Source organism: Apis cerana, linkage group LG15 (assembly GCF_029169275.1).
Source record: "Apis cerana isolate GH-2021 linkage group LG15, AcerK_1.0, whole genome shotgun sequence".
Classification (NCBI taxonomy): domain Eukaryota; kingdom Metazoa; phylum Arthropoda; class Insecta; order Hymenoptera; family Apidae; genus Apis; species Apis cerana.
The window spans coordinates 1,047,395-1,074,355 of NC_083866.1; the positions used below are offsets into that span (position 1 = coordinate 1,047,395).

General features: G+C 19.8%; 1 protein-coding gene across 9 annotated transcripts in view; it reads right to left on the reverse strand.

Moving 5' to 3' along the window:
* Positions 1 to 26,961, reverse strand: part of LOC108003729 (PH and SEC7 domain-containing protein) — a 137,908-nt gene that overhangs the window by 55,384 nt on the left and 55,563 nt on the right. For 3 of the 9 annotated variants that reach the window (XM_062085324.1, XM_062085322.1, XM_062085326.1), the window contains exon 1: positions 12,758 to 13,066. The exons of the other annotated variants lie outside the window; for them this stretch is intronic. In XM_062085324.1, coding sequence (XP_061941308.1) covers positions 12,758 to 12,865 — 108 coding nt within the window. In that variant the 5' untranslated portion in view covers positions 12,866 to 13,066. Of the gene's footprint in view, positions 1 to 12,757; positions 13,067 to 26,961 lie in introns of those variants that run through there. 9 annotated transcript variants of the gene reach the window in all.

Here is a 26,961-nt window from a genome sequence, read left to right on the forward strand (position 1 = left end):
ATATTTTAATCAATTAACCAATTGCTTTGATTTTTTATTACTATGAGTAATTTTTTTACTTAAGCAGACATTACATAAGATATTCAAATAATTGTTTTTTTAAATAAAGATTTATATATAAAATTTTATTATGTATTCTCGATTTAATTTTTTATAAGAAATCATCTTTTTAATTATATTACAATAATCTATAAAAATTTTTATACATTTTATAAATTTATCAATTTTATAAAAATAATAATTTTATTAAATAATAAAATAAAGAAACATTAATTTTAATTTTAATTAATTTAATAATTTATATTATTATAATTATTATTTTTATCAAATAATTATTTCTTAAATATTTTTTAATATATAATTAATATTAATAATATTTTTAAAATAATAATTCATTTATCTTTTATTATATAAAAAATTTTTATTATCTTCTTTGAAATTGTGATGTAAGTATAGTGATAAAAATATTAAATATTTTAAAAAATATTTAATTTATTAAAAACCAAAACTTTTGTTTCAAATTCTTTTCATTTTAAAATAAATTAATTTGATTCAATGAAAATAAAAATTTATAAAAAAAACTTTCTTTTGCATTTATTTAATTTATTTAATTTAGAAGAAATGCAACGGTGAAATGAACATGCACCATTACACTTGAGAAGAAAATATTATACTAAAAATATCGTCCTCTTTAAACCATTCATCTTTTTTCTCCAACATTTCTTTTTAATTGCAATCAGAAAAGTGGTACGAATTGTTCCACTTACAAGGACCAACGTATATTATTATGGTTCTATTGTTCGAATATGTAATGATGACGAATTACATTGTTATATTCTATAATAACTTTTATTCGATGTTGTCATTGTGACGAAAATTCGAAAGATTAATTTAAAGTTATTTTAAATAGAAATATAAGAATTTAATATAATAAAGACGAATTTAATTTAATTTTATTTTTTTTTAATTTAATTTAATTTTACTTTTTTTTTAATTTAATTTAATTTTATTAATATTAAATATTTATGTGAAAGAACGTCAATATTTTATATATAATAAAATCTATATTACATAATATAATAATTATTTATCTGCATATTAGTAGTTAATATTATTAATTATAGTTAATAAAATTAAATTATAATAGTTAACGTAATATATTATTATATTATATTATACTACGTTATATTAAATGTAATATAGAGTAATTAAGTTAAAATATAATATTACTACATATACTATTATACTTTATTATTTTACAATAAAATAAACAAAATAAATATCATATATTTAATTTATAAGATTATTGTATTACATAGTTAATACAATAGTTAATCATAAATATTTAATAATTAATAACTAATTTTAATTTTAAATATTTTTGAATATTTCATAAATAAAATCATTCATTAATGAACTCATTAACATTAATGATAATTCCTTGTTCATAAAAAGAAATAGTAAATATTTCAACACTAATTATAATAAAAACTTAAAAATATATATATTACTTAAATTTATTAAAAAATAAAAATTCGGAATATTTTTTGTTATCATTAATATAAAATATTTTAATACAAAATGTAATATAAATATAAATCATGATTGAAAAAATTCAAAACAAGAAAACTATTATTCTTTATTATATTCAATACTATTTTCTTTATTTATTAAAATATTTAATTCTGCGAGTAGTTCTGCGAAATAGAGGTTAAATACATGGAGAATTATGAAATATATTTTAATCATTGAACATCTGAAATATAACTTTCCATATAGTTTAACGCCATTACTTCGCGGTTCGAATTTCTCTGAAAAATCGTTCTCCTATTTCTTCCGTTATCGTCTCTTCGATTTCCTGCGGCCTGCCTCTGAGCAAATAGTCGTTCCTAGTGAAATAGAAGAAAACGAAATTGTTTAGACGAAGCTATCCATCATGAATAGAAAGGCAGATAAAACGCTAGATGGAAGCTCTATTAACACGGACAAATGCTTCCTTCCTTCTTCTTTGACAAAGGAGCAGCTGACGCGTACGAAGTAATCGAAGTTAACAGAGGCAATTAATTTATGACAAAATATAATATGATTACATTTTAAGCGAGAATTAAATCTCTTAATCCACAGATTTATTTTCAATTTATTAATTAAAATTATTAAAAAAATTTTATAATACGAATAATAATTAAAAATAAAATTAGAATGGAATAAAACTATTTATTGTAAATATAATATGGAATATTATAAAATATAGTTTTTTATTTAAAACTATTGCAGACATTTACATGATTTTTTTATAAATTTTATAAATAATAAAAAGAATTTTATATCATTAGTAATGTAAGTTTTCTTTTTTATGTTCTATTATATGTAAAATATTATAATTTTTTAATTATGTGAAATAAAACAAAATGTTTCAAAGAAATTAATTATCAAATTTGATGCATTTAAATAACAAAAAATTAATATAATATTCTATTTAAAAAAAGGAGCTGTATCTCTTCCATCCTTTGAGATTTACTCTCATAATTTTTTTTATTAATTTTTGACTCTGTACTGTATATTATTTTTGATTATATATCATTTAATTTAAATAATAAAACAAAAATAAATAAATAAATCATGTCGATATTTAATAATAATTTCTGAGAAAACAATTGATATTTATTTCGTTCACTTTGAATAGAATAATTTTCCTATATTGATTATAAGTTCAGGCTGCTTTACAAATATTAAATTTAAATTGCATTAAAATCATTTTTCATACATTAAAGTTTATAATAAAAAAACAAATTTTTCTTCTCTGGAAATATTTTACTATTTTTAAATCAATTATATTTTATGAAATACAAAAGAGTATTTATTTCTCAATAAAATAATATAAATAAAAAGCTATAATAAAATTTGTACTTCTAGTCTTGATATTGTTATCATTACGTTTAATCAAAACGAACGATTTTAATCGTTACAATATACAATACAAAATACAATAATAATGAACAATTTTAATCACAATTTAAGAAAGATAACGAAAAATGCAATCTTGGTTTATCATGGAAGATACACCGTCTAATTTGGATTTGTACATAGCTTGAATGTCGCATGCACTTATGTATCGTACTTTGCGTTAACAATAACGTAGAAGTGCACGTAGATATATGTGTATCTCCAGCATATATGCGACCGTCTCGCGTTATTGTTTCGATGTACAGTCGCTTAGTGTCATACTTCCCTGTGAAACATTGTCCTCAGCTGGACGGAAAATGTAAATTTTTCAAATATACCGTGTGTTCTATGCGAATTATGTCGAAAGTGATTTTTATTGCTGTTCGACCGAATGAAAAATTTCATGGAATTTCATTTTTTTCCATTCCCTCTTCCCCATCTCTTTTTCTTTTTCCTTTTGAAACTGAAAAGTTTTTTTTTGAAACTTAAAAATTTGTTTTTTTTTTCATTTCTTTTATTCCTTTTTTCTAAATGAAAAAGTTTTAATTTGAAAATAAATATGGAAACTTTTTTTTTTTAATAATGAGGGATTATAATGTTATTTTGGGAAAATCTATAAAAAAAATAATAGAAAAATATTCAACAGGATGTGATAAAATTATCGAACTGTTATAAAAATAATACAAAAATGGTTTATTAAAAAAATTATTTAAAATATAAAACTTTAAAACATTCTATACAAAGCTGGAGTTAGTCAGGATAATTTGGACAAAAAATTGTTTGCTGTATGTCTACTATATGATTCACTAAACTATAAATCTTCTATTTTTTTTTTTTGACATTAAAACGAATTAGGGCAGAAATTTTAAAAGTTATACCATTCATTACTCGACAAAAATTCGAATTATTCGTGTAGAGATAACAAATAGAGGACCTTAGAAATGTAATAATAGAAATGATGCGAAAGATGATTCTTGCAATCATCATACAGCAATACGCGTAGTTTGAAGGAAATTTCGTTGGAAATACGGCAGTCAACATGGAAAAATTTGGAAATTTTAAATACAAAACTAAAATTATTATTATTATTATTATTACTATATTAATAAAAAATATGATTCTATGAAATTTTTGAAAAGAGAGATAAAAGATAAAATTAATTAAAAATATTATATAATTAATAAAATATAAAATTTTATAAAAAATTAAATAATTTTATAAAAAAAAATATTTTTAATTTATGTTGAAATCAAAAATACAATGTTATTTTAAAAAATTAATTCATGTATCGTATTTAATAATTAAAAAATAACGAAATATATGTCGATAATAAAAAACACCCCATATATAAGTGAAGATTAGGTCAGTTTATTTGCGCAACAATGTTCACAAGTGTATTATCGACGGCGCAAACTAATTTAATTGCCATTGCCTGTGACATTTGCTGTATTTCAACGTTCATGGTATATTTACCGCTTACACGTGTTCCTAAGCTCGGATTATCATGTGGATGCCGATATTACTATTTCAGAGGTATCATAATTATCAGAAATGAATAAACGTCATATAAGTTAATTTCATTGAAAAACGATTTTACACTTTACTTCTTAAGTAGGAAAAGAGCAACACAATTATTATAATTAATAAATTAAGAAAATTTATTATCATTAGACTGCAAATATTTATGCAAATTAAAATTTTTATAAACACAATTATATATGGAATAAAGATCGGTTTTATGGTTTAAATATGTATTTTACTTTGTCTTGTCTTTTTATTATATACATTCTACAAATTTCTTTGAATTTAAATTTTTCATAAATATTCATTCTAGTTATCATAAAAGCAAAAGCTCTGTGAGTTTTTTTTATGCATTTATATTTATTTTAATTTTCATAATAATGTTCATTGCATTTTCTGCTCATTTAATTATGCAATTATCCTAATTTTCAATCTAAAATCGCAGTTTTTGAATTACACTTAGAATTGTCTTTAGAAACTTAAGAAACGCATTATAAAACAACGTAGATTATTTTATATTCATATTTTGTATTATTGTGTAATATATTTTATGCTTTTTCATATTTTCTTATCAAAATATGTTATAAAATATAATATAAATATAGAATAGAGTCAATATTGGCTATATCACAAAATATTAATATCCATCTAATAAATGACAAAGAATTAAAAATTAATTTTTAACTTTTATTATAGGATCATTTCATAACTTTTACTTTTAATTAACATAAATAACCTTGAAATTAAGATTCATAATTGTATTTTAATATAAAATCTTTATTTTTTCTATATCTTAATTCTATTAAATTAATAATAATAATAATAAAATTCTATTAAAAAATTAATATTTATTATTATATGTATACAAATTTTATAATATCACAAATTATTATTATTAAATTTAACAAAGAAGAAAAATTATTTGCAGAATGTTTATTAACTTTAACAAATCTTAATTATAATCTTTGTTACGTTAGGTGATAACGATATTAATATTACTTTGAAAATGAAACACATATTAAGAATATACATAAAAATGAAAGTTTTTATCATAATTCTTTATATTTACATTTGAAGTTAAATAAATTGAATTATTGAATTCAATATCATATCTTCCAAATGGCATCACACGTATACTAATATTTGAATAAAAATATTTTATTGTAAAATTTATATGAAATAAACTATTTTGTTTTTATGTTTTCTACAATTATAATACATATCATAATAATTCTTCCATATCTAGGGAAGATATTTGAGATATTTTATCATATCATTTACAAGAAAATATTCTTATAATATATATTTTTCTAAATTTAAAAAATTTATGTTTGTTTTTGTAAAATAAAATGTAAAAATATTTATTAAAATGTTATTTAATATTTTTTATAATCTTTTTTTTCAAAAATGTATCAATCTCTTTCAATCTCTTTTATATAATTTAGCTCTTTTATATAATTAAATTAATATATATAATTTTATTATAACTATAAAAATAGTTTAATATGACGATAATTGATGTTATTTATTACAGAATTTAAGATTTATTACAATTTATTATAAAATTATGTATTATGTATTATGTATTATAAAGATATATATTATAAAGATATAATTAATGTAAATTTTTATCTGCAAATCTAAACGAAAGGGAAGAGATATTAAATATTTATTTTTTTTCGTAATAAATGTAAAACTAAATTATGCATTTATAATGAAAAATGAATAACTATTAAGAAAGAATAAAAACGTAAGCTGTTTAAATAATACAGGTAGATTATATGTAAGATTACGTAAATATATTTAATATTTGTAATGAGAAACAATGCTTTTTCTATTTTCGAAAAATATCAGAAGCGAATCTCGAATCTTTTTCGTGTATTATTCTTATTGTTAATATTTTATAGTAATTTTATAGTAAATAATAAAATTGAAAATAACTGAATTTCATAAAGTACAAATCGTAAAAATCTCTTATATAAAAATATATGTAAATATACGTAAAAAAAGAAAATAAAATTAATTAAACAAAAAAAATCATTTAATTTATATATGATTTGTACATGATAAATTATTTAATTCCATTATCCATTTAAAATTTCTCAATAATCTAATTTTTTAAAAATACTGAAAAATTCCAGGATTTTTAAATTAATTGTCAAAAAATATATTTAAAAGATTAAAAAAGTAATATTTTTCTTATATCCAATGATATTATAATATTACTGTTACAAACTTATAAACTTTTAATAATATAATATAAACTGTTAAATAAAATAAAATCTAATTATTAAATAAAATTAAATATTCATGAATTAAAAAATCCATTAAAAGAATGTTCAAAAAAAAAATAAAGAAAATATTCGTTAAGAATCTAAACCAATAATTTATTATAACACAAATTTTAAGCATATACGAGTTTTCATTACGAAAATCGACAGGCGTCAGAAAGCTATTCTCTTCTTGAAGGAGCATCGTCCAATTACTGGGCCCGCATTCATAAATGGATGTTACATCTCTCCAAAACGCTTTGTACGCTGACCGAGTCTGGCGCGTTTACACCGAATTTCAGAACCGTCGGATCTCTCTCTGACCTGTTTAGTCGAAATCTATTACGGAATGCATCGACGTTTACACGAGTGCACCCTCGAAATTGATTTACAAGTGAAGGCTTGTCGGCCGACTCGACCTTCGTGTCCTCATGCCACTGATCGATGTGTGAAATCGCGTTGTAACAGCATCAGAATATATATGTATATACATACGTTTTTCTATCACATGTATTTTTACTTTCATGCTATTAATGACATTTAGTTTTAATCGTGTGAAATATTACTTTTTTTTCGTATTTTTAATATTTTATATATATTTTTAAGTATTCTATATATTTTATTTGTATTATTTTATTAATTATATATTAATTTTATTGTTATATTATTTTTATTATATATTATATATTAATTTATTATTATATTATTACACTATGTGCAATTTTTTATTATTTACTATATACTCATTTCATATATTTTATTTTTATTGCATATTTTATTTTACTTATACTTTGTTATTTAAGATAAATTGAATATAAATTATTTTATTATTTGTTCTACAATTTTTAATATATATTTTATACAAACATTTTATATATATGTATATATACATACATATATATATTTATAAATGATATGGAATTTTATTAATATATATTATATATAAGTATTTATTTTTTTATTATACAATGTAATATTCGGTTATGATATTATTTCGGTTTATATCAATAATATTATCTATAACTAAAGATGTTTTCAAATAAAGATTAAATGATTTTGATAAGAAGAAAGGATTGTTAAATTTTCTGTATATATATTTTCTGTAAATGAAAATTAAATATTATTTTTTAATTGATCTATATATATATATATATAAATATATATATATTTCTTAATTTATATTACATATTGATATTTCATATTCCTTATAAAAAAATTTATGTATAAAAATTTTAAATATTTTAATTCAACTTTTGTCAAATTTGAAGAAGTAATATAATATAATATTTAAATATTTCGTTCAAAAAATCTAATAATATCAAAATATATTTTTTTCGAAAACATTTTTATTTCATCCTTATTTGCTACAAATAATACTGATATTAAGATAATATTGATGTAAGCCAAGATGATAATATCAGATGACTTACTATGTATACTTTATGTGTATTATTTGCAATCGGATACTTCATTATAATTCTCAAATATAATCTAGAATTTCATTATAAAAGGTTAATGGTTAAAAAAAGTTATCAAGTAAAAAATGAAGAATATCTTAGAATAAAATATAATATAAAATTCTTTTTATTGTATTATATTATATTCCTTTTATTTTTATTTTTTTCTATTTATGAAAATATATATATCCGTACCATATATTTAATGAAATATTGTTTCTCCATTTCTATTTCCATTATCATCAATGAGTATCATAAAATATCTACTTTAATATATTTATAAAATATATTTTTTGGAAAATCAATTCTAAAAACTTAATAATAAATTACTTAATAATATTATATAATAATATAATATAATAATATTATATTAATATAATAATAATAAATAATATAATAATATTATATAAATTACTTAATAAACTTAATAATAAATAACAAAATTAATAATAAATTCGTATATAAAAATGTTAATTCAAACTTATTTATCAAATTATAAACAATTTAAATTTACCTTAGATGAATGTGATTCACTTTCTATATCTATCTTTATTTCACTTCGTGTAATGCGAATTTAAATTATTTATAACTTATAATATTATATAACTATAAATATGTCTTAATCAACATTGTATTCTTGCATACCAACTTTTATATTTTTTACCTTAAAATCATTCTAAAAAGTAAAAATGTCGCACTTATTAAATCCACGATTTTGAATCATTTAATAATATATTCATACAACTATAAAAAAGTATAGAATTTAATAATAAAAACATTTAAAAATTTAAAAATAAAACAGTATATAAATACTTTTTATAGCCACCATAGCTGTAATTAAAAATCAAGTAAAATTTCTTATAAGGAAATATGATTTTATAAAATGTCATAATAGATTTTTTTCTCTTTTGAAAAATTTTTTTTTATTATACTTATTATTTTAAATCATTTTTGAAACAATTTTTTTAATATTCTTTTATTATTAAAAATATCTTTTATGTGCAAAATAAATATCAAAGAATAATTATTAATGTATTTCATCTCAATTTTATGTTAAAATTTTTCTAAAAACATTTAATTTTTTTGTTTTTGTTTAAAATTTTTTTGTTTATTAAAAAAAGACAATTTAAAATAAATATTCGTGAATCGTAAACATTTTCATCTTTTAATTCATTTAAATTCAAATAAATAAAAATTCGTTATCGAGAAAATAAAATAATATTTTTATTAATTTCTTTTTTAAATCATATTTTTTCTTTCAATAAACGAAAATTCAACAAAAAAAAAAATAGAAAAAAAATCAGAATATCTCAATGGAATCTGAAACAAGTTTTCAGATGTCTGCCAATCTAAGAGAGGCTTATTATTTAAAATTCTCGAGTTATTGCTCCATTGTTTCAAAAAAGCTCACATCATCAGATTAATTCATCTCGACCTCATTAAGTGACGCTCTAATACTCGTTCCTTCTGATAAATCAAAATCTTGATAACATCGTCGGCATAAGACGTAGAAAGTTCATCCACGTCCCGTGAAAGTTCTCAAGTTGAGTCTAGTGTTGCAAAACAATTTCGTGAGAGAAGTTCGTCCTCCAGTCAACTATCTAGTATCGAGTACTGATTTCTTGCAGTTTTATGCATACCGATTTTACGCGTGGGCGATTGTACGCTATATAATTGTGGGTCTCGCCGTATTTATAGGTTTATATAACAATCTTATATGAGAAATTTGTAATGAAGAAATATTTTAATCCATATCCCATTTATTTTTTACTTAATTGCGTATATGCATTTTGTATATTTAATTAGTATTTTTATAATCAAATAGCAAAATCTAATATATTTTTGTTAAAATTAAAATTAATATAAAATTAAAATCTTTCTGTCTTTAAACGAAATTTAAAAAAAAAATTTGTAAAAATATATATTTATAATTTTTAATTTAAAAAATAAAATAACGAGAACATATATACACATATATGTTTAATAAAGATTATGAATTTTTAAAGTTGAATTTTAAATTGTTGTTAATGTAAAGTTAAGAAAACATAATTTTATTCTAATCATAGAAATTGATTCATAAAATTCATAAAAATGATAGAGCATTTTTTTAGCTATAATATATCGTTTGGATTGTTTTATTGTCTGTAAACACTTAACTATGTTTCTTATATAAATCATTATAAGTCATAAGATAAATCATTCAATTTTTTTAAATTTTTGGAATTTATAATTTGTTGTAATTTATAATTATTTATACAAAAAAATCTTTTAAACGAAAAATGTTTAGTAAACAGAAAGAGCATAGAATAGAATAATTAATTTTTTAATATTTCGCTTTTTCATTTAATTTGAAAATGAATTTGAGTTTTTTCAATAACAATATATAATATTTGAATGTACAATTCGAAAAAATATTGAATATTAAATAATAAATTAAGAATATTAAATAATTAAATAATGAATATTGATTATTGAGTAAAAAATTATTATATATTTTTAATTCATTTTTATATACAATAATATTTTGCAAATAAATTAAACATATAATTAATTAAATGACTCTATATAATAAAAATATTTTAAATTATCAAAAACATTAAAATTTTGTTAATAATTTTGTTTTCTTATTTTAATTACGTAAACGAAGAAAGTTACATATTAAATGTTTCATTTCATTTAAGAATCATTTAAGAAAAATAAATAAAAAAAAAACTTAGAAATTATAGTTCTTAGTACTTAATAATTAAAATAATTTCATAATACTTTTTTTATTCATTATTTTATTGATATTTATTTAATACAAACCTATAAATTTTACATGTACATTTAGAATTTTCCAGTAATAATAATTTATCTTTTATTATGAACAAAAAGAAGTCATCTTGCATCATAAACTAGAGAAAATCGAGTTTACCAATATGAAATCATTTCCAATATATTCAGCTTTCATAAATTTCTTTATATTTTGTATACTTTATTAAAAAAAATTTTTCATAGAATTTCTGAAGAATGGAATATTTTACAATATGATATTATACAATATAGATGAATTTATTTTATTTGATTAATATGTAATTAAATATTGTAATAATGAAAATAAGACATGCTATTTTAGTCAGAAACTAAGAATTAAAATATAATACAAGAATAATTAATTTTAAAATATAATTATTTTATTTCATTTTCTTCGTGAATATTCATAACATTTCATACAAAAATAACATAAAAAAAAATTAATTATATGTTGATAAAATTATTTCATATATAAAAATTAAAAATTATTATTTTTCATTCATATTTCATTTAAAAAATTATTAAATCAATTAAATTTATCAGAATTTACAATTAATCTATTATCTATTATTTATTTAATTTTTTATTTTAATACATACAAGGAAATCAATAAATAAATAAATAAATCAAATTTTATTTTTTATGAAAATTAGATATCAGATTAATATTATTGATTACATCAACGCATCATAATATTCATAATAATTAACATTATTTTTCTCATAATATAATTTATTATATGATATGGTATAAACATCTTGTCAATTCATAAAAACATTAAATTCATAAAATCCATTAGATTTTATATTCTTACATATTTTTAACTAATTGGACAGCTGCCAAAGGAAAGTCAGATACTCGAAATGTCCCAGCTTTTACTCCTAAAATATTCATTCGTTATAACAACTTCCCATTTCAATATAAGAATTCGCATATATTCCATAATAACTCAAGCAAATTTTATCACACATGTTCAAACAAGTTCAAACAACTGATCAAATCAAAATATATAAAATACATTAAAAGACATAATATGCAAAAAGAAAAATCACTCAACAATAACACAAACAAAATTGTGCAAAAACATATCCTTATCGACTTCGTGGTGATATTTTAAAAAATTTTTGATTAAAATAAATTAATCCTTTGAGTTTCAATTATATATTTCTTTGAATTATAATATTATTGTATATTAGAAGCTATATACTTATAAAAGATGAAATATTCTTTTTTTTTTATTTTAATACTTTATTATTAGTTATATTTTTATATTAATGAATTTACTTAATTATAATTTAAAGCAAAAGTTTGATATTTTCATAGAATTTATAATTTTTTTTTATCAAGAAAAACAAAAAATATTTAATTAATATATCTCTATTGAACAATTTAAAACTTAATTGATTAAATTTAATTTAATTGTATTCTGATTTTTATATAATTTAATTGTACAAACAAAATGCAAATTATAATACTTTTCATGGAGTTCGTTAAATTTCAACTATTGAATTAAATATTATAACTAAATGATTCATTAAATATTTTATCCAGAATTAAAATGACGTATTTCTATCATTTACATTTTACTTATTCTATTTCCAACTTCACCAAATTTAATTATAAGGATAGTACATACTATCCTACATTACTCAAAGGATTAAATCAAATACAAAAAAAAAGAAAAAATTATCGAGAAAAATATCGTTCCAATGGTCCATCTACCAATTACGTATATTATACCGTGATAGAGGCCATTCAATAAAGCGTGTTCACCTGATACAAAGGCATATACTTGACGTAATCGAAGCTGTCCCCGCGCTTTGATAAGTATCGATCAAAGGGCCGGCAGCAGCACCACAGGCAATACGTGAAATTGGGCATTTGGCGGAAGGCACGTCCCAATGCTATGCGACGCAGCCAAGGAAGAACAACAACAACAACACCGCAACTACGTGGCCCGCGAAATCCCGACTGATCGAGAATCTCGGTCACGGATCAGAATTCAGACGGCGTCCCGATGCCAGCCGAATAGTAGTATTTTTGTATGCCATGACATTGACTTTCCTCGGGCTTCTGTCCAACTAGATAGCAGTAGAATACGCATAACGAATGTAGACAACTGCGTACATAAATGATTAATTATGATTGGAAAAAACAATATTGAATTATGATAGTTAAATGAAATAAAATTCTTCAAAAAAATTTTGAAATTATTAATTATGCTTAATTTTATTTTATATTTTACTAAACTATCACGATTTTCATTTTATGATATACTGATCAACTTCAATTCTGATAAGAATTTCTACTAGTAATGTTCTTTAGAAATGAAATAATAGCAATAATTTTTTTTTGAGTGAATTTGTTGATAAGATAATATTTTAACAATACTATTGATTTTAATAATTTGAAATATGTCGCTCAAAGCCAAAAATCAAAGTTGATATACAATACAAATATACAATAAATATAGATTTATTTATTAAGTTTGAATTAAACTTAAATTTAAAAATGAGACAAAGATAAAACGAAACGTATTTATCTTTTCGAATTATACATAAAAATATATTTAGTGAATATGTCGATATATTGATTTATTTTTCATTGAAATGGAATTTGTACGAGACTTTTCTTAATCTAAAAAGAAATTGTATGGCTCAAATCTTGACAAGAAATATAAGATTATATACAAATAGATGTATAAAATATTCATTGTAATATACTAAATATAATGTTTAAAAATATATACAAAATATTATATATATATATATTTGATAATATGTATATATAATAATTATTGAAACAAATTTATTAACTTGTAATATTATTAATTCTAAAAGATTAATTATAATATAATTATAATATTTATAATAATATATAATTATAATCTTGATTTAAGATCAAAAAAGTAATATTATATAATTAGATCTTAATGATTTTAAAAAAATGAAATATCAATATTAATTTTAATATAAATTATTGCACATTATTGATTTGCCAATATTAATAAAATTGATTTATTATGTAGTTCTGTTGTTAATGAAATTATATTTAAAATTTTTAAATGATCAAGGACAAAGTTCAATGAAAGTTTATATTTATTATTGAATGAATGTGTGAATTTAAGAGATTTTAAAAATTTTGTAAATTCGAGATTAAACGTCCTAATACTTTAATAGTTCAATATTTTTTTAGATCGGATTATTCAATGATTCGAATAATTTTAAATTTTAATTTTTCTTCGAGTTTTATAAAATACTCGTATCCTCTGAGGTTCCTTCCATATTTATTTTGAAGAATCGCGGATCTTTGATGGGTTAGCGGCCAATGATCACAGCTTCTCTTGATTATGTAACATCTCCAATCTAAGGAAAATTCCTAGAATTAGACTGATGATTATGACCATAGAATTTATTATTCCTAGAAAACTAATCCACGACTGTTTATAATAAATTTTCTAGAATGTAAAGTGATGCTGATTATCATTTGAGATTAATATGGCTAGGAAATATCGTCTCAAGTCACATTCACACTCCAGCTATGCTGAAATATTTCTAAAAAAATATACAGTTCCAAAGATCTTCTAAATCTTCATGAAAATGACACTTACATAACATCACTCTATACCCTGTTAAGTGTCTTAATATATATACACAATGACGTACACATTAAAAATTTTAATGATCTCAAAAAAATAACATCAAAAGTCTTTAAAAATTCAAGCTTTTTATATATTTTTTATATTATTAGCCTATTTCAAATTAAAATCAAAATTTAATCTAAACATAATATAAACATAACATAATTTAATATTTATCTAGACTTATATCTTAATATATGAATAATTGCAGTAATTTGAATAAATTCTTGAATAAATTTAAGAAAATATAATATAAAAAATAATATAGAAAAATTAAAATTATAACCACTCTCAAAATTTTTGAAAACTTAATTCAATATCAATACAAAGTTATATCAATTGATTCTTTTGCTATTTGTAACTTTTAATAGCAAAGAGAAATTATAAAAAAATATAGTAATATGTAAACTACTATTATATGAATATTATTATTACATAAACAAATTGTGTATTAGTTTTTTTGAAGAGAGACTTTCGATGACACAATCATGAATATATCTTCACAATAACATCATATTCATATTTCTTTTTTTTTAGATAAATAATTATCAGAAATCACAAGTATCAGTATAATTATATCACTCATCTTTGAATCAATCGATATAATTACAAATTACAAAAATATTACTGACTATTATGATTTGAGATGTTTATCATCTTGTATTTGTACAAGCTGTATTTGGAAATTTATATATAAACAAATTTCGTAATCTAAATATCGCAAATCATTCAAATTATCATTTTCATTAACTTTATAAATTCTTGTATTTTACAATATTTATTTTTGTTTTTATTAAATATTTTTTATTATATAAGAACTTTTCTTAAGTAAAAAAATTTTACATCTAGAATAAATCTAAAATGTATAGAGATTTTTTCAATAAAGATAATTTTTAATTTGCATTTAAAATATAATAAAAATAATTTGTAATATAATAAAAATAAGATTTAAAAAGTCATAATTTAAATAAGATTTAAATATATTTAAAAATATATTTAAAAAAATATTTTAAAAAATAACAAATTAAATTTTTTAATTTTTTAATAATTATTTTTTAATTTTATAGAAATTATTTTTGATTCATAATTTTTTGTTTCCATTAGTATGCTTATTGAAAAAAATAATAAAAAAAAAATAGCTAAATGTTTCTCCATGTATCTTTGAAATTTTTTTTATTAGTAACAAATGTTATTATTGTCTGTTTCTGTTTGGTAAATGAAAGAAGAATAAAAAATATGTAATTACAATACTTTGTAATTGTAATCGGAATATGTGTTTCTTTAATAAACGGAATAAATATAGTTTTAGTATGAATCCAAATGTTTTTACAATTTCATATTTTTTTTTATAATTTGAACATTTCATATAATATGCTACATAATAATAAGCAATAAAATATTTCCATTATTGTTTCAATGAAATCGCTTCTTTACATATTAGAGTAAATTTTAATGAGATTAATTAGAATTATATTTGAAATATAGTATATAGTAATATACTATTTAGTAAATAATGTCTAAATGATATTATCTGTATTTTTTGATAACTTTACATTCATATAATAGATTGAAAAAATAATAATATAAATGAACCAATAGAGAAAAATTTTAAAAAACTCATATTTATAATTATTACATAATATATCGTTAATTAAAACAAATACATTTTTTATATATTTTTATATTCTTTGTTTTGGATATTAATTTTTAAATTATATTTGATATATTGAAATAATTCTATAATTCTATAATAATTTTTATATATAAAACATACATATATAAGAAGAATATAAATATGTTCAATCTCTTGCATGATTTCATATTTTTTCATTCTTTTGGAACATATTAAATAATAATATTAAAAAATATATTGTAAAAAATATAATGTTAATCATTTAAAAATCAGATTTCAAAAATATATAATTTCTAATTTTTCAACAAATATAGTATATATACAAATATAATAGAAAATTAAAAAAATTATTTGTAATATTTATATTATAAAAGACATATAAAATAGTTTTTTTCGATCTTCTTTGAAGTATGACCTTCTTTCGTAATATGTAAATTACTCTCGACCTCTTTCCTCCATGTAAGGTAGGAAAAATGTAAAAAAAACTAGCACTAGTTTTATCGTCATGAAACAACTAACGTCACCATTTTTGACTAAAGAGAATGATCTTGATACATGATTATGGAATCCAATAATGAAATATAGTAATGTAATTATAATGAAAGAAATAAATAAAATTGCTTTACTAAAAATAACAGCAGTAATTTCTACGAAAAGTTGTAATATGAATCGGAAATTTAAGCGAGTCTTAAACTTAACTATATTTTTAAAAATTTAGAGATTAAATCAAAAATTGATATATAAAAATATTGATTAAAGTTTATTTATTAAATTATAAATAATTTAAATCTGAGTGAAAAAAGACTAATTACAAGATGAAGTAAGATAAAATGAATAATTCCATTTCTTCTCCTACTTCTCTATTGTCTCACTCCATTTCCATCTCATTTCATTTAATACAAATTTAAATTGTTTATAATTTAATAAATAAGTCTCCACCGATATTTTTATATATTTACTTTTGCGTTTTTTTTTGGTTTCTAAAATTGATATTCTAAAGATGATCCACAAATTAATTAATATTCTGGATGAACATTCTGTACAATGAAAATAAATAATAATTATAAATAATAACTAATAATTATAATTTTTTTAATTTACAATGAGCATTCCTGAAAGAATAGTATTTAATATTATTGACGAAATTGTTCTTTGCTTCCAATTCTGAAATATTTTAGTATCGATCCAAATCATTTAATAACTGATCGCAATAACATAGTCATCATCGGTATTGTTTTTGCTCATGAAGATGGTAAAAAACGATTTTAATTAAAGCTGATTGCCAAGCGCCAATTAATACCACTATTGTAAGCACTGCCCAAAGACATTAATGCCCTGGATCACTTTTCCACACAGCCATTGCCGAATCCTGTTTTTATCGACCAATTGGACATCGATACACTGCGTCAAATTTCTGCGGCATTTTGCCGAATGGGAAAGAAAAAGAAAAAAAAAAAAAGAAAGAGAAATATTGGAAAATATGATATATCAATATATTGATATGAATTATTCATTTCTCTTGCATAATTTTATGCAAGAAATCTATTATCATAATATGATAAAATTAATATTATTATTTAAATTGTGATTGTGAATAATTATTATCAGAAAATAAAAATTATTTATCATTTTGTTAGTTGTTATCTATCATATTAGTTAAAAAATCAAAAAATTTTTTTTTATTTCTATTATTATTATAAAATTATAAAAGATACACAATTTCTATTTACAATTATACATTTTAAAATTATTTTTTCAAAAATAGATCGAAATTTTTGTATAATATTTGATAAAATAATAATCTTTAATATTTTTAATATAACAAAAAAAGGAAAAAAAATAAAAGAAAATTTTATTTTAATTTGATGATATAAATAAATTAACTTATTAAATTATTAAATATTAAATATTAAATTATTAAATATTAAATTATTAATAATAATTTATAACTTTACGTTTATTAGAAAAGAAGATAGAAATATGAGACATTAATCTATAATATTTAATTTAATCTATAATAATATTTTTAACGATGATTAAAAGTATTAAATAAAATTAAGATTAAAATAATCTTCTAAAAATCAGTATTTGTTATAAATAGTTGTGAATGGAATTTATACGTATAATTATTTATCATATTAAATTATATTATTATTTATCATATTATCATATTAAAAAAAATAATAAATTATAATATTATTATATTTGAGATTTGTATTGAGATTTTTATCTCATTAAAGCTTTATTAACATTTCATCACAGTTTCATAATTTATTTGCATTTTTTCTTAAAAAATTATATTGCTTATATTAGTTTAGAAAAAACAACATTTCTCAACATTTTTTATAACATTTCTTAATATTTTTTTTATTTCAAAGCTCTTATTTATTTGATTTTTATATATAATAAATATATATATTATATATATATCTATTCTGAGATTCCCATTTAAATTATATTAAAAATAATTAATCTATAAATTATATATAAATTATTATTAATATATAAATTGAAACTTCAATTTATTAAAAAAAACTGTCAATGTATTATTAATATTATTAATTATCGTATAAAAAGATTATTTACATATAGGAATATATATTACATATAGGAAGTATACAAAATACGAATATACTTAAGCAGTGATTTTTTTTTAATAAATGCATACAATTCCCATACATTTATACAACCATACATATGTGATTAAAAATAAATGAACCGAAAAGTTCATTCGTCATCGGGAAAATATAATGGAGCCGTTTAAAGGAATTCATCATCCGTTTCATTAGAAATGCATTTATAATATCATTACAATGAACCATAATTGACTGTTGTAACGCTGTTCATAATCGCTGACACCCAGTTTATAAATAGTTATTGAAAGAAGTAACACACATTTTCGTGCGTAACACAGCAACCATAATCGTCGACTGTTTTGCGTAATAAAAGCCGTTAGGTTAACCACCATTGACGAACCATTTCCGATCATTGAATAACCGTGCCATCTCCTGTTGACTGTTCAAGGTCATCTATCATCCTCTCCCAAGAGAGGGAGATCTCTCGGCGCGCTGAATTTAAATTACAATCTCGATTCTGATCGAAAGGATTAAATAACATTGTCTAGTTTGCGAACTTTGCGAACTTTTAATAAATAAAATTATCATACTTTTTGTAATATCGTAAATATATATATTTTTTTATTTTAAAATTAAATTTGGAGTTTTCTAATTTTTTTTTTTTTTATTCCTTTTTGATGATGATTTCAATTTAAAAAATGAGAATTATTTTGTCTTATTTTATAAAAGGAAAAAAGAGTAGAAATTTTATATTTTTATTAAAACTTTTAATAATTTAGATTTATTAGATAAAAGTTTTAAAGAAAAAATTTTTAAAAATTAATAATAAAAAATTATGTTAAAATTATAAATACAAATTTTTTAATTAATAAATTTAAATTCTTAAATGTATTTGAAGCTGACAATATAAATCATTATGAATAAAAATTTTTTAGTAAAAGTACGAAAAATTTTAAGTAAGAATTTAAATTATTTTAATTAGCAAAATAGAATTTACGATAAGTATAACATGAAAAATAATATAGCATCAACTATTATTGAAAAAAAAAAGTAAAAAAATGATAAAAAATATTTAGAGTCATTGACTAATAGTCAATATAACTAATATAATATATTCTATGGATGCTCAATGGATGGTCAAAATTTTGCCAAAAAATAATAACGAAAATAGCAAATATTTTTTAAAATTATATTTGTCTTATTTTGTTTCTATTTTATTATTTAAAATATGCTTCAATTATAATATTTAAAAAAAATTTTCCAAACAAATTCAAATTCCCATATGTTTTTGTGACATGTAAAATGAACGATAAAGGAACCGAAATAAAACGTGATGCAATAAAGAATATATGTTCTCAAGGTTTTAAACAGATATTCACTTTCATTTTCGCTGAGGACCCTGAAATTTAAATCGAAATAACATATCTTATATCACATCAGTACTAACGAAACGCAACACGACCCATTTTAATATAAAAATAGATTTCATCGAAAAATTCTTATCAAAGAAGAATGTAATAAGAAATTAAAAATTTAAATTAATTTAAAAAATTAATAAAATATCGATAAAGATAATTAAATTAAATTAAGTATACTTATATGTATAGTTTTCATTTATCAAAATTCATAACCTTAACTATGTATAATATAAACTTATGTTTGTTATGTATTAATTTAAAATTCTTCCTGTATAAAATTATGTAACCATTAATGAAGATATTTCATTTTTTATTATAAATATAAAAGTAGTTTCTTATGAAATTTCATAAATTTTATATTTATATTAATATCATTAATATCATATTTATAATTAAACAAAAAAAAAGATGTTTTATTTTGATTAAAATATAATTAGTTTTTAATTGTCCAGAATTAATGATTCTGTACGAATAATATAATGAGTGAATAATTTTATCTCTTAATCAGACTACATTTTCGATCATAGAATTAAATATTATTAAGAATAAATTAATTTAATTTAAGCTATAATTATTTCATCACAATTATTTTATTATATATAAAGATAATACAATTTATGTCTGTATATATAGAAATGAAACAACTATTTAAAAGATGAAATCCACAATAAAAGAAAATCTCTCATTACAAGATAAATAATCTCTAGACAAATATTCTAAAGATTAAATTTTTCATTTTAGGCTAAGATATTTTCTCGTCTAATACTTATTTTAGGTGATTTATTTTTTCAATAATATTTTTTCAGAAAACTGAAATCAAATATTAAAATATTTAAATTTTATGCAATCACGCAATTTCAAAATTCATATAAAAAACAATGAATTTTTGTTTTTTTTTACAGAAAAATATAAAAATAATTCAAAATCTTTAATTTTTCTTGAATAGAAATTAAAATTTTCTTTAATAAAATATTCATTACACACATATTTAATACATCGTTACATAAATATTCTATTATCTATTATTAATTATAATATCAAAGAAGTATATATTAAATTAGAAAGTTATAATAGAAACTTTATAATTAAAATTCAACATGGATCATTTTTGTTATAAATATTTGATTTATTTCACAATAATGAAATATTTTATCTTTAAATTTTTTCAAAAGATTTTTCGTTATCTTTTCGTCTTATCAATTTTGAACAAGTTTAACAGACTATTAAGCATTAAAAAATGTTAAACGATCTCGAAGACTCATCACTAAATCTGTCAGTCAATTTTTTTCCCCGAAATTCTAACAAATCTCTCGAACTATTTTATACCAGGCCTTCCTGTATTCGATTTTTACGATTCAACGCAGCTTCCGATCGTAAAATCCATTTATAACGCAAAATGGGTCATTCCGTGCATTCCAATCTTTGCGACATTCGACTTTTCCCACGAAGAATCAGAAAGTATTTTTTCCGAATTACATAATTGAATTTGCATTGTTTCAAAACGATTTTTCTTTCAATATTAGTATAAATAATTATTAGAAAAATAAAAATTTTATTAGATTTATTATTTTAATCTTTGTTAAATTCAAACAATTTATTTTTTTATAATTCAGAATATTATACTTTGAAACAAAAAAAAATTCGAATTATTCAATTCCAGAATATTTTTCTATTTTTGAAATTTGAAGCTTATTTATTATATAAGGAATTAATATTTATTTAATCAATAATAATTTAATTATTTGTGTTTAGATTTTTAGATTCATTTTAATTTCTCCCACTCATTACAGTATTTTATAAAAAAAATAAAATATAAAAAAAAATTAATTTTTTACGAAATCAAAAGGATAATATATAATTATAAAAGCATTATAAAAAGTATTACTTATAATTAAACTAAATTTGAAAAATTTCGAAAATCGATATTTATTAAAATTTTAATTCTTATCGTTATTCTATCCAGAAAAAAATAATAAGCATTTTGAATTTTAGAAAATTCGAATATTTTGAATTTAAGTTTTACAAATCTGAAAATTATTATTATATAAAATTATTTTAATTTTTCATTAATTTTATTTAGTGAATTGATATATATAATATATAATATACATATATAATACATTCAATTCAATAAATTAATATAAAAAATAAAAATTATATGTATATCTATTTTTGTCTTAAATTTTACTTAAAAAAAAACCATTATCGGTATTTCCATATTAAACAAATAAATTATACTTTTTCAATTAAACATCTGCAAATCTAAATTTATCCGACATTACCTTGTCTTTTACTCGTGTAACACAAAGTTGGCAGAGCTCTTAAGAATACAAACCAATAAAATACGGTATTCCTGTTAACGTCATGACTGATATCCTTGTTGAGTTGGATAATTTTATCTTTTCAATACACGCAAGTAAAATTCTGATAATTTATTTTTTTCTTGAATTTATGATCTTTATTATTATTATCTTTTATGATCTTATGAAATTTAACTAAATATGATGTTTACCTTATTATCTTATTTCTTTATTTTATTCTATCTTATTTTTCTTTTATTTTGTAATAAAATAAAATAAAATAATTGATTGATTACTTTAAATATATGTTTATAATTAAGTAAAATAAATTAATTATAGATTAATGATTTTAGCAAAAAATCAAGTAACATACAATAGTATAATATGAATATATTATTTATATTATTTATAATTCCTATATTTCAACGAAATAGAGTAAAAGAAAATATTGGTTGATCAGTAAAGGAAAGATTATAATTACAAATTTAAATTAGCAATAAATTAGTAATGAATCAAATAAAAGAAAATAATCATTTTGGCAATAATAATATTTTATTATTGAATAAAATATTCATCATCAAAATCACTTTCATCACTTCTACAAAAAAGTAAAATTCAAAAGCAATAAAATTTTTTGCAATTTAATAACAATTTATCTTTAATAGCACACCTCGTGATTAAGCTAAAAATAATCGAAAAGTCAACTTCAAAGGAAAAAGCAAATATTTAAAATCTCAAGACAAGATAAATTTTTCAAATGAAGGATTTATTACTGAAATATATATAGATATTTTTTAAGAAATTATTTCTTTTGTAATATATAATTTTAAATAATATTAAATAATATTAGTTAATTTTTATTTAAATTATATTAATTAATTTTAATAGATGATATTGTTGATGATAATATATAATTTTAATAATCGTCTGTATACAAAATATATAATTATTTATATGATATATTTAAATTTTATTATTACTAATATATTATTAAATTTTAATATTTTTCTTTTAAAAAAAATTAAAATAATTTTATAATTTTTAATTTTTTAATTTTTATAATTTATCATGATATCAATAATTAAAAAATTATTTCTATAAAATTTGTTCATATTTATTTTTCTTTGTTTATATATATTTTTATTTCCTTATATTTTTTTGATTTAAAATTATTTATGAGAATACATATATATAAAGTGAAATTCTTTTTTTTATTTTATATATAAATAAATAAATAAATAATATCAAAACAAACAATTTTTCTATTTATGTATGAAAGTCTTTTTCTAAATAATTTTAACATAAAGACAGACAAATATAAACAAATAAAATATTTTCATAAAATACATTACCTGATTTCAAATCTATTAAAATATATTATTTCTAAGATCTGTGTTTTAATAAAATTAAATATACAGATAATTAAAATTAAAAAGATATATAGATATAGAAAATTAGATATATTTAATAATTCCATGAAATTATCATATTTTATCAATAACTCTATCAATTCTCACTGAATTTTAAAGAAGTATTCTCCAACATCTTTCAACAACTTCATTTTATAAATATTCCAAAAACAATCAAAACAACAACTTCAAAGACAAAAACCAAACATTTAGAAATGCAACTTCGATAACGGGAAAATAGTCTTGAAAACCATCAAAGCTCCACTTAATATCCATCTCTATCATCTTCGTGAGCAATCTTCTTTCTCGCTCACCATTCTCAACCGTTCTCAATCCGCAAAACACGAGAGAAAGGTTGACGAGAGTAACAACAACGACAAAGAAGAATGAAGCACCTTCGAAGAAAAGAGTAAGAAGGCAACCGAGAATAACCGAGTGTTTGCCTCCATCCCCCTTATTACGATTCACGGTGGAGATCCAAATACGAAGGCAATAGGGGCTTCTTTTTCTCTGTTCGTCGTCGCCACGTTCAAAGCGCTTCTCGTCGTCTAGCCGAGCACTTTGCTCGCTTCGTCGAATAGGTTTATACGACGAGCGCGATCGATATCGAGACGTCGAGGTTGGAAATATGGAAATTTGGGTAGGGCCAGACCGAAGAGCGGCCGGTGCGGCAAGAAATAAATGTAAATTCGACGCCGGCTAGGCGCAACCGAAGAGAAGGAGGGGGGAAGCTGGTTGGAATTAATTTCGCGTGCAGACAAGTCTTCAACTCGGAGGAGGACATACGTACACTTCGACGATGACGAATCAAGAGGTGGTTCTGACTCATTGTCGGTAGACGAGAAGTAGTCGGGATGACGATTGGAATTCATGATTCGTTTTGCTTACGCATGGCTCACATAACAAGAATTATCTTTTCCTTGGACAAGTGTCGAGGAATATATCATTAACTCACGAGCATTTTGAGAATTGAAGATATTGATTATATATCTGTGGCTTGATGCAAGAAGTATCATTATTAATATTTATGAACTTGAAATATATAAATATTTAAAAATATATTACAAAATTCATATTCACTCATATTCACTTATTCATAATTTCTGACAGAAAAATTTCTACCATTTTAAATTTTTTTTCATCTAATATATAAAAAAAAAAAAAAGAATTGAAGTTTTTTTTATAAAATATAAGCATAAATATTTGCAACCTCAATACCGATCATAATTCATTTTTGCAAAAATATAATATTGCCACTTATTATATATGTTTATCGAAATTATAAATATTAGGATTTTTCATAATTTTTAATAGGAAATAAGATCTATTTAATAGTCAATCTTATTTAATGTAATTGGAATTTACATTTTTTTTATTTGCAAATAAATCATAAGTATATTTTTTTCAAATATTTATAATTTATTTTATTTCATAATGTTCAAATATAAAAATTTAACACTTTCGCTGTTTTATTCTATCTATTTTTAATGAAGATTTAATGATTTAAACAATTTTGAATAATTTAAAAACATTTTTTAATCATTTTATATTATAATTTATATAATAAATAGATAAATAAAGGCTGTTTTGTCTTGAGCATAGCATAATATAATTTAATTATTTCTAATAGGAAAATCTTTTTATTAACTATTAATAATAGACATTAATAATAGACATAATTATTTATAATATTTTAAAATAAAGATAAAATATAAAGAAGATAAAAAAAAAGAACTCTGTTAAAATTTAAGATCATAATTAAATCTACTATGTTTTATCTATTGGCAATTATTTTAAACCATGTTAAAAAACAAAAATTATAACTTAATAAGATCGTATTATATTATTGTTTATAATTATATTAAGTATAATTCACAAATAAAAAGAATCTGAATAGAATAATTATTAAATAAGGATATAATTGACTAGAAAATACTTAATAGATTTTTTAGATTACCATCAGATTATTAGATTTACGAACATTGATTATATACCTATATTTTTACTGAAATTCGTTTTTTTTACATTTTATATTAAAATGTAATTTTAAATTATTTATTTAAAATATATATTAATCTATATAGATTTTAATTCATTATTATCTTCAATACATTTTTTATATGTAAACTCTATCTTGAATATATACTTTCCGCATATATAATATAAGATTTAATGCAAATATAGTTAGATTGCAAATATAATGCAAATATATTAGATATAGATAAATAGATCCAAATTGAATTGAAGTATTTCGTAATGGTTACTCTCCAATCCTTCAGTTAATTGAAAGAGAAAATTCTTTTGAACTTTGTTTACTCCAATTTATTACAATTTTGATCTCTTTGTATAATAATCCAGGCATTAATGGCTGTCAAATTTAAAAACAATTATAAAACATATGAAAAAACCATCTATGGAATTCACAATATTTTCTTCATTATCAACATCTTTTATTTCACTTTCGCTTTCAATATCTTTTTCTTTTACGATATGTATTATAATAATTTTCATTTCTATGTCAGAATTTTCAATTTCGTTTATTTATTCAAATTCTTTTATGTTCTTTGTCGCTTTTGTTTATAATTCGTTTATATTAGAATCTAACCCAGATTAATCTTCATTTATGCTGATTATTCTTTTTATTATTCTTTTTAGTATACTTTTTTATCAATTTCATGTCTTTTGAAGACTTGGCCATAATAATATAAATGTAAAAAAATATATTTTTTTGGATAGGTTTTGAAAATATCTTGAAAAATTCAAATCTTCATTTACGAAAATAAATTTTTGTTAAGCTTCCAAATAGCATTTATTTATTTTTTTTTTTTATAAAACTGTTGAAATTATCTTTCACGTAAATCTATTTATTATTATAAAATAATAAAACAGATTCACTTAAAAAAATCATTTCTTTTCTCTGCAAAATTCATCATTGAAGGGATTATTATATCACAATTATAAATAATTTATTTGATTATGTATTTATTTCTTAAACAGTCGT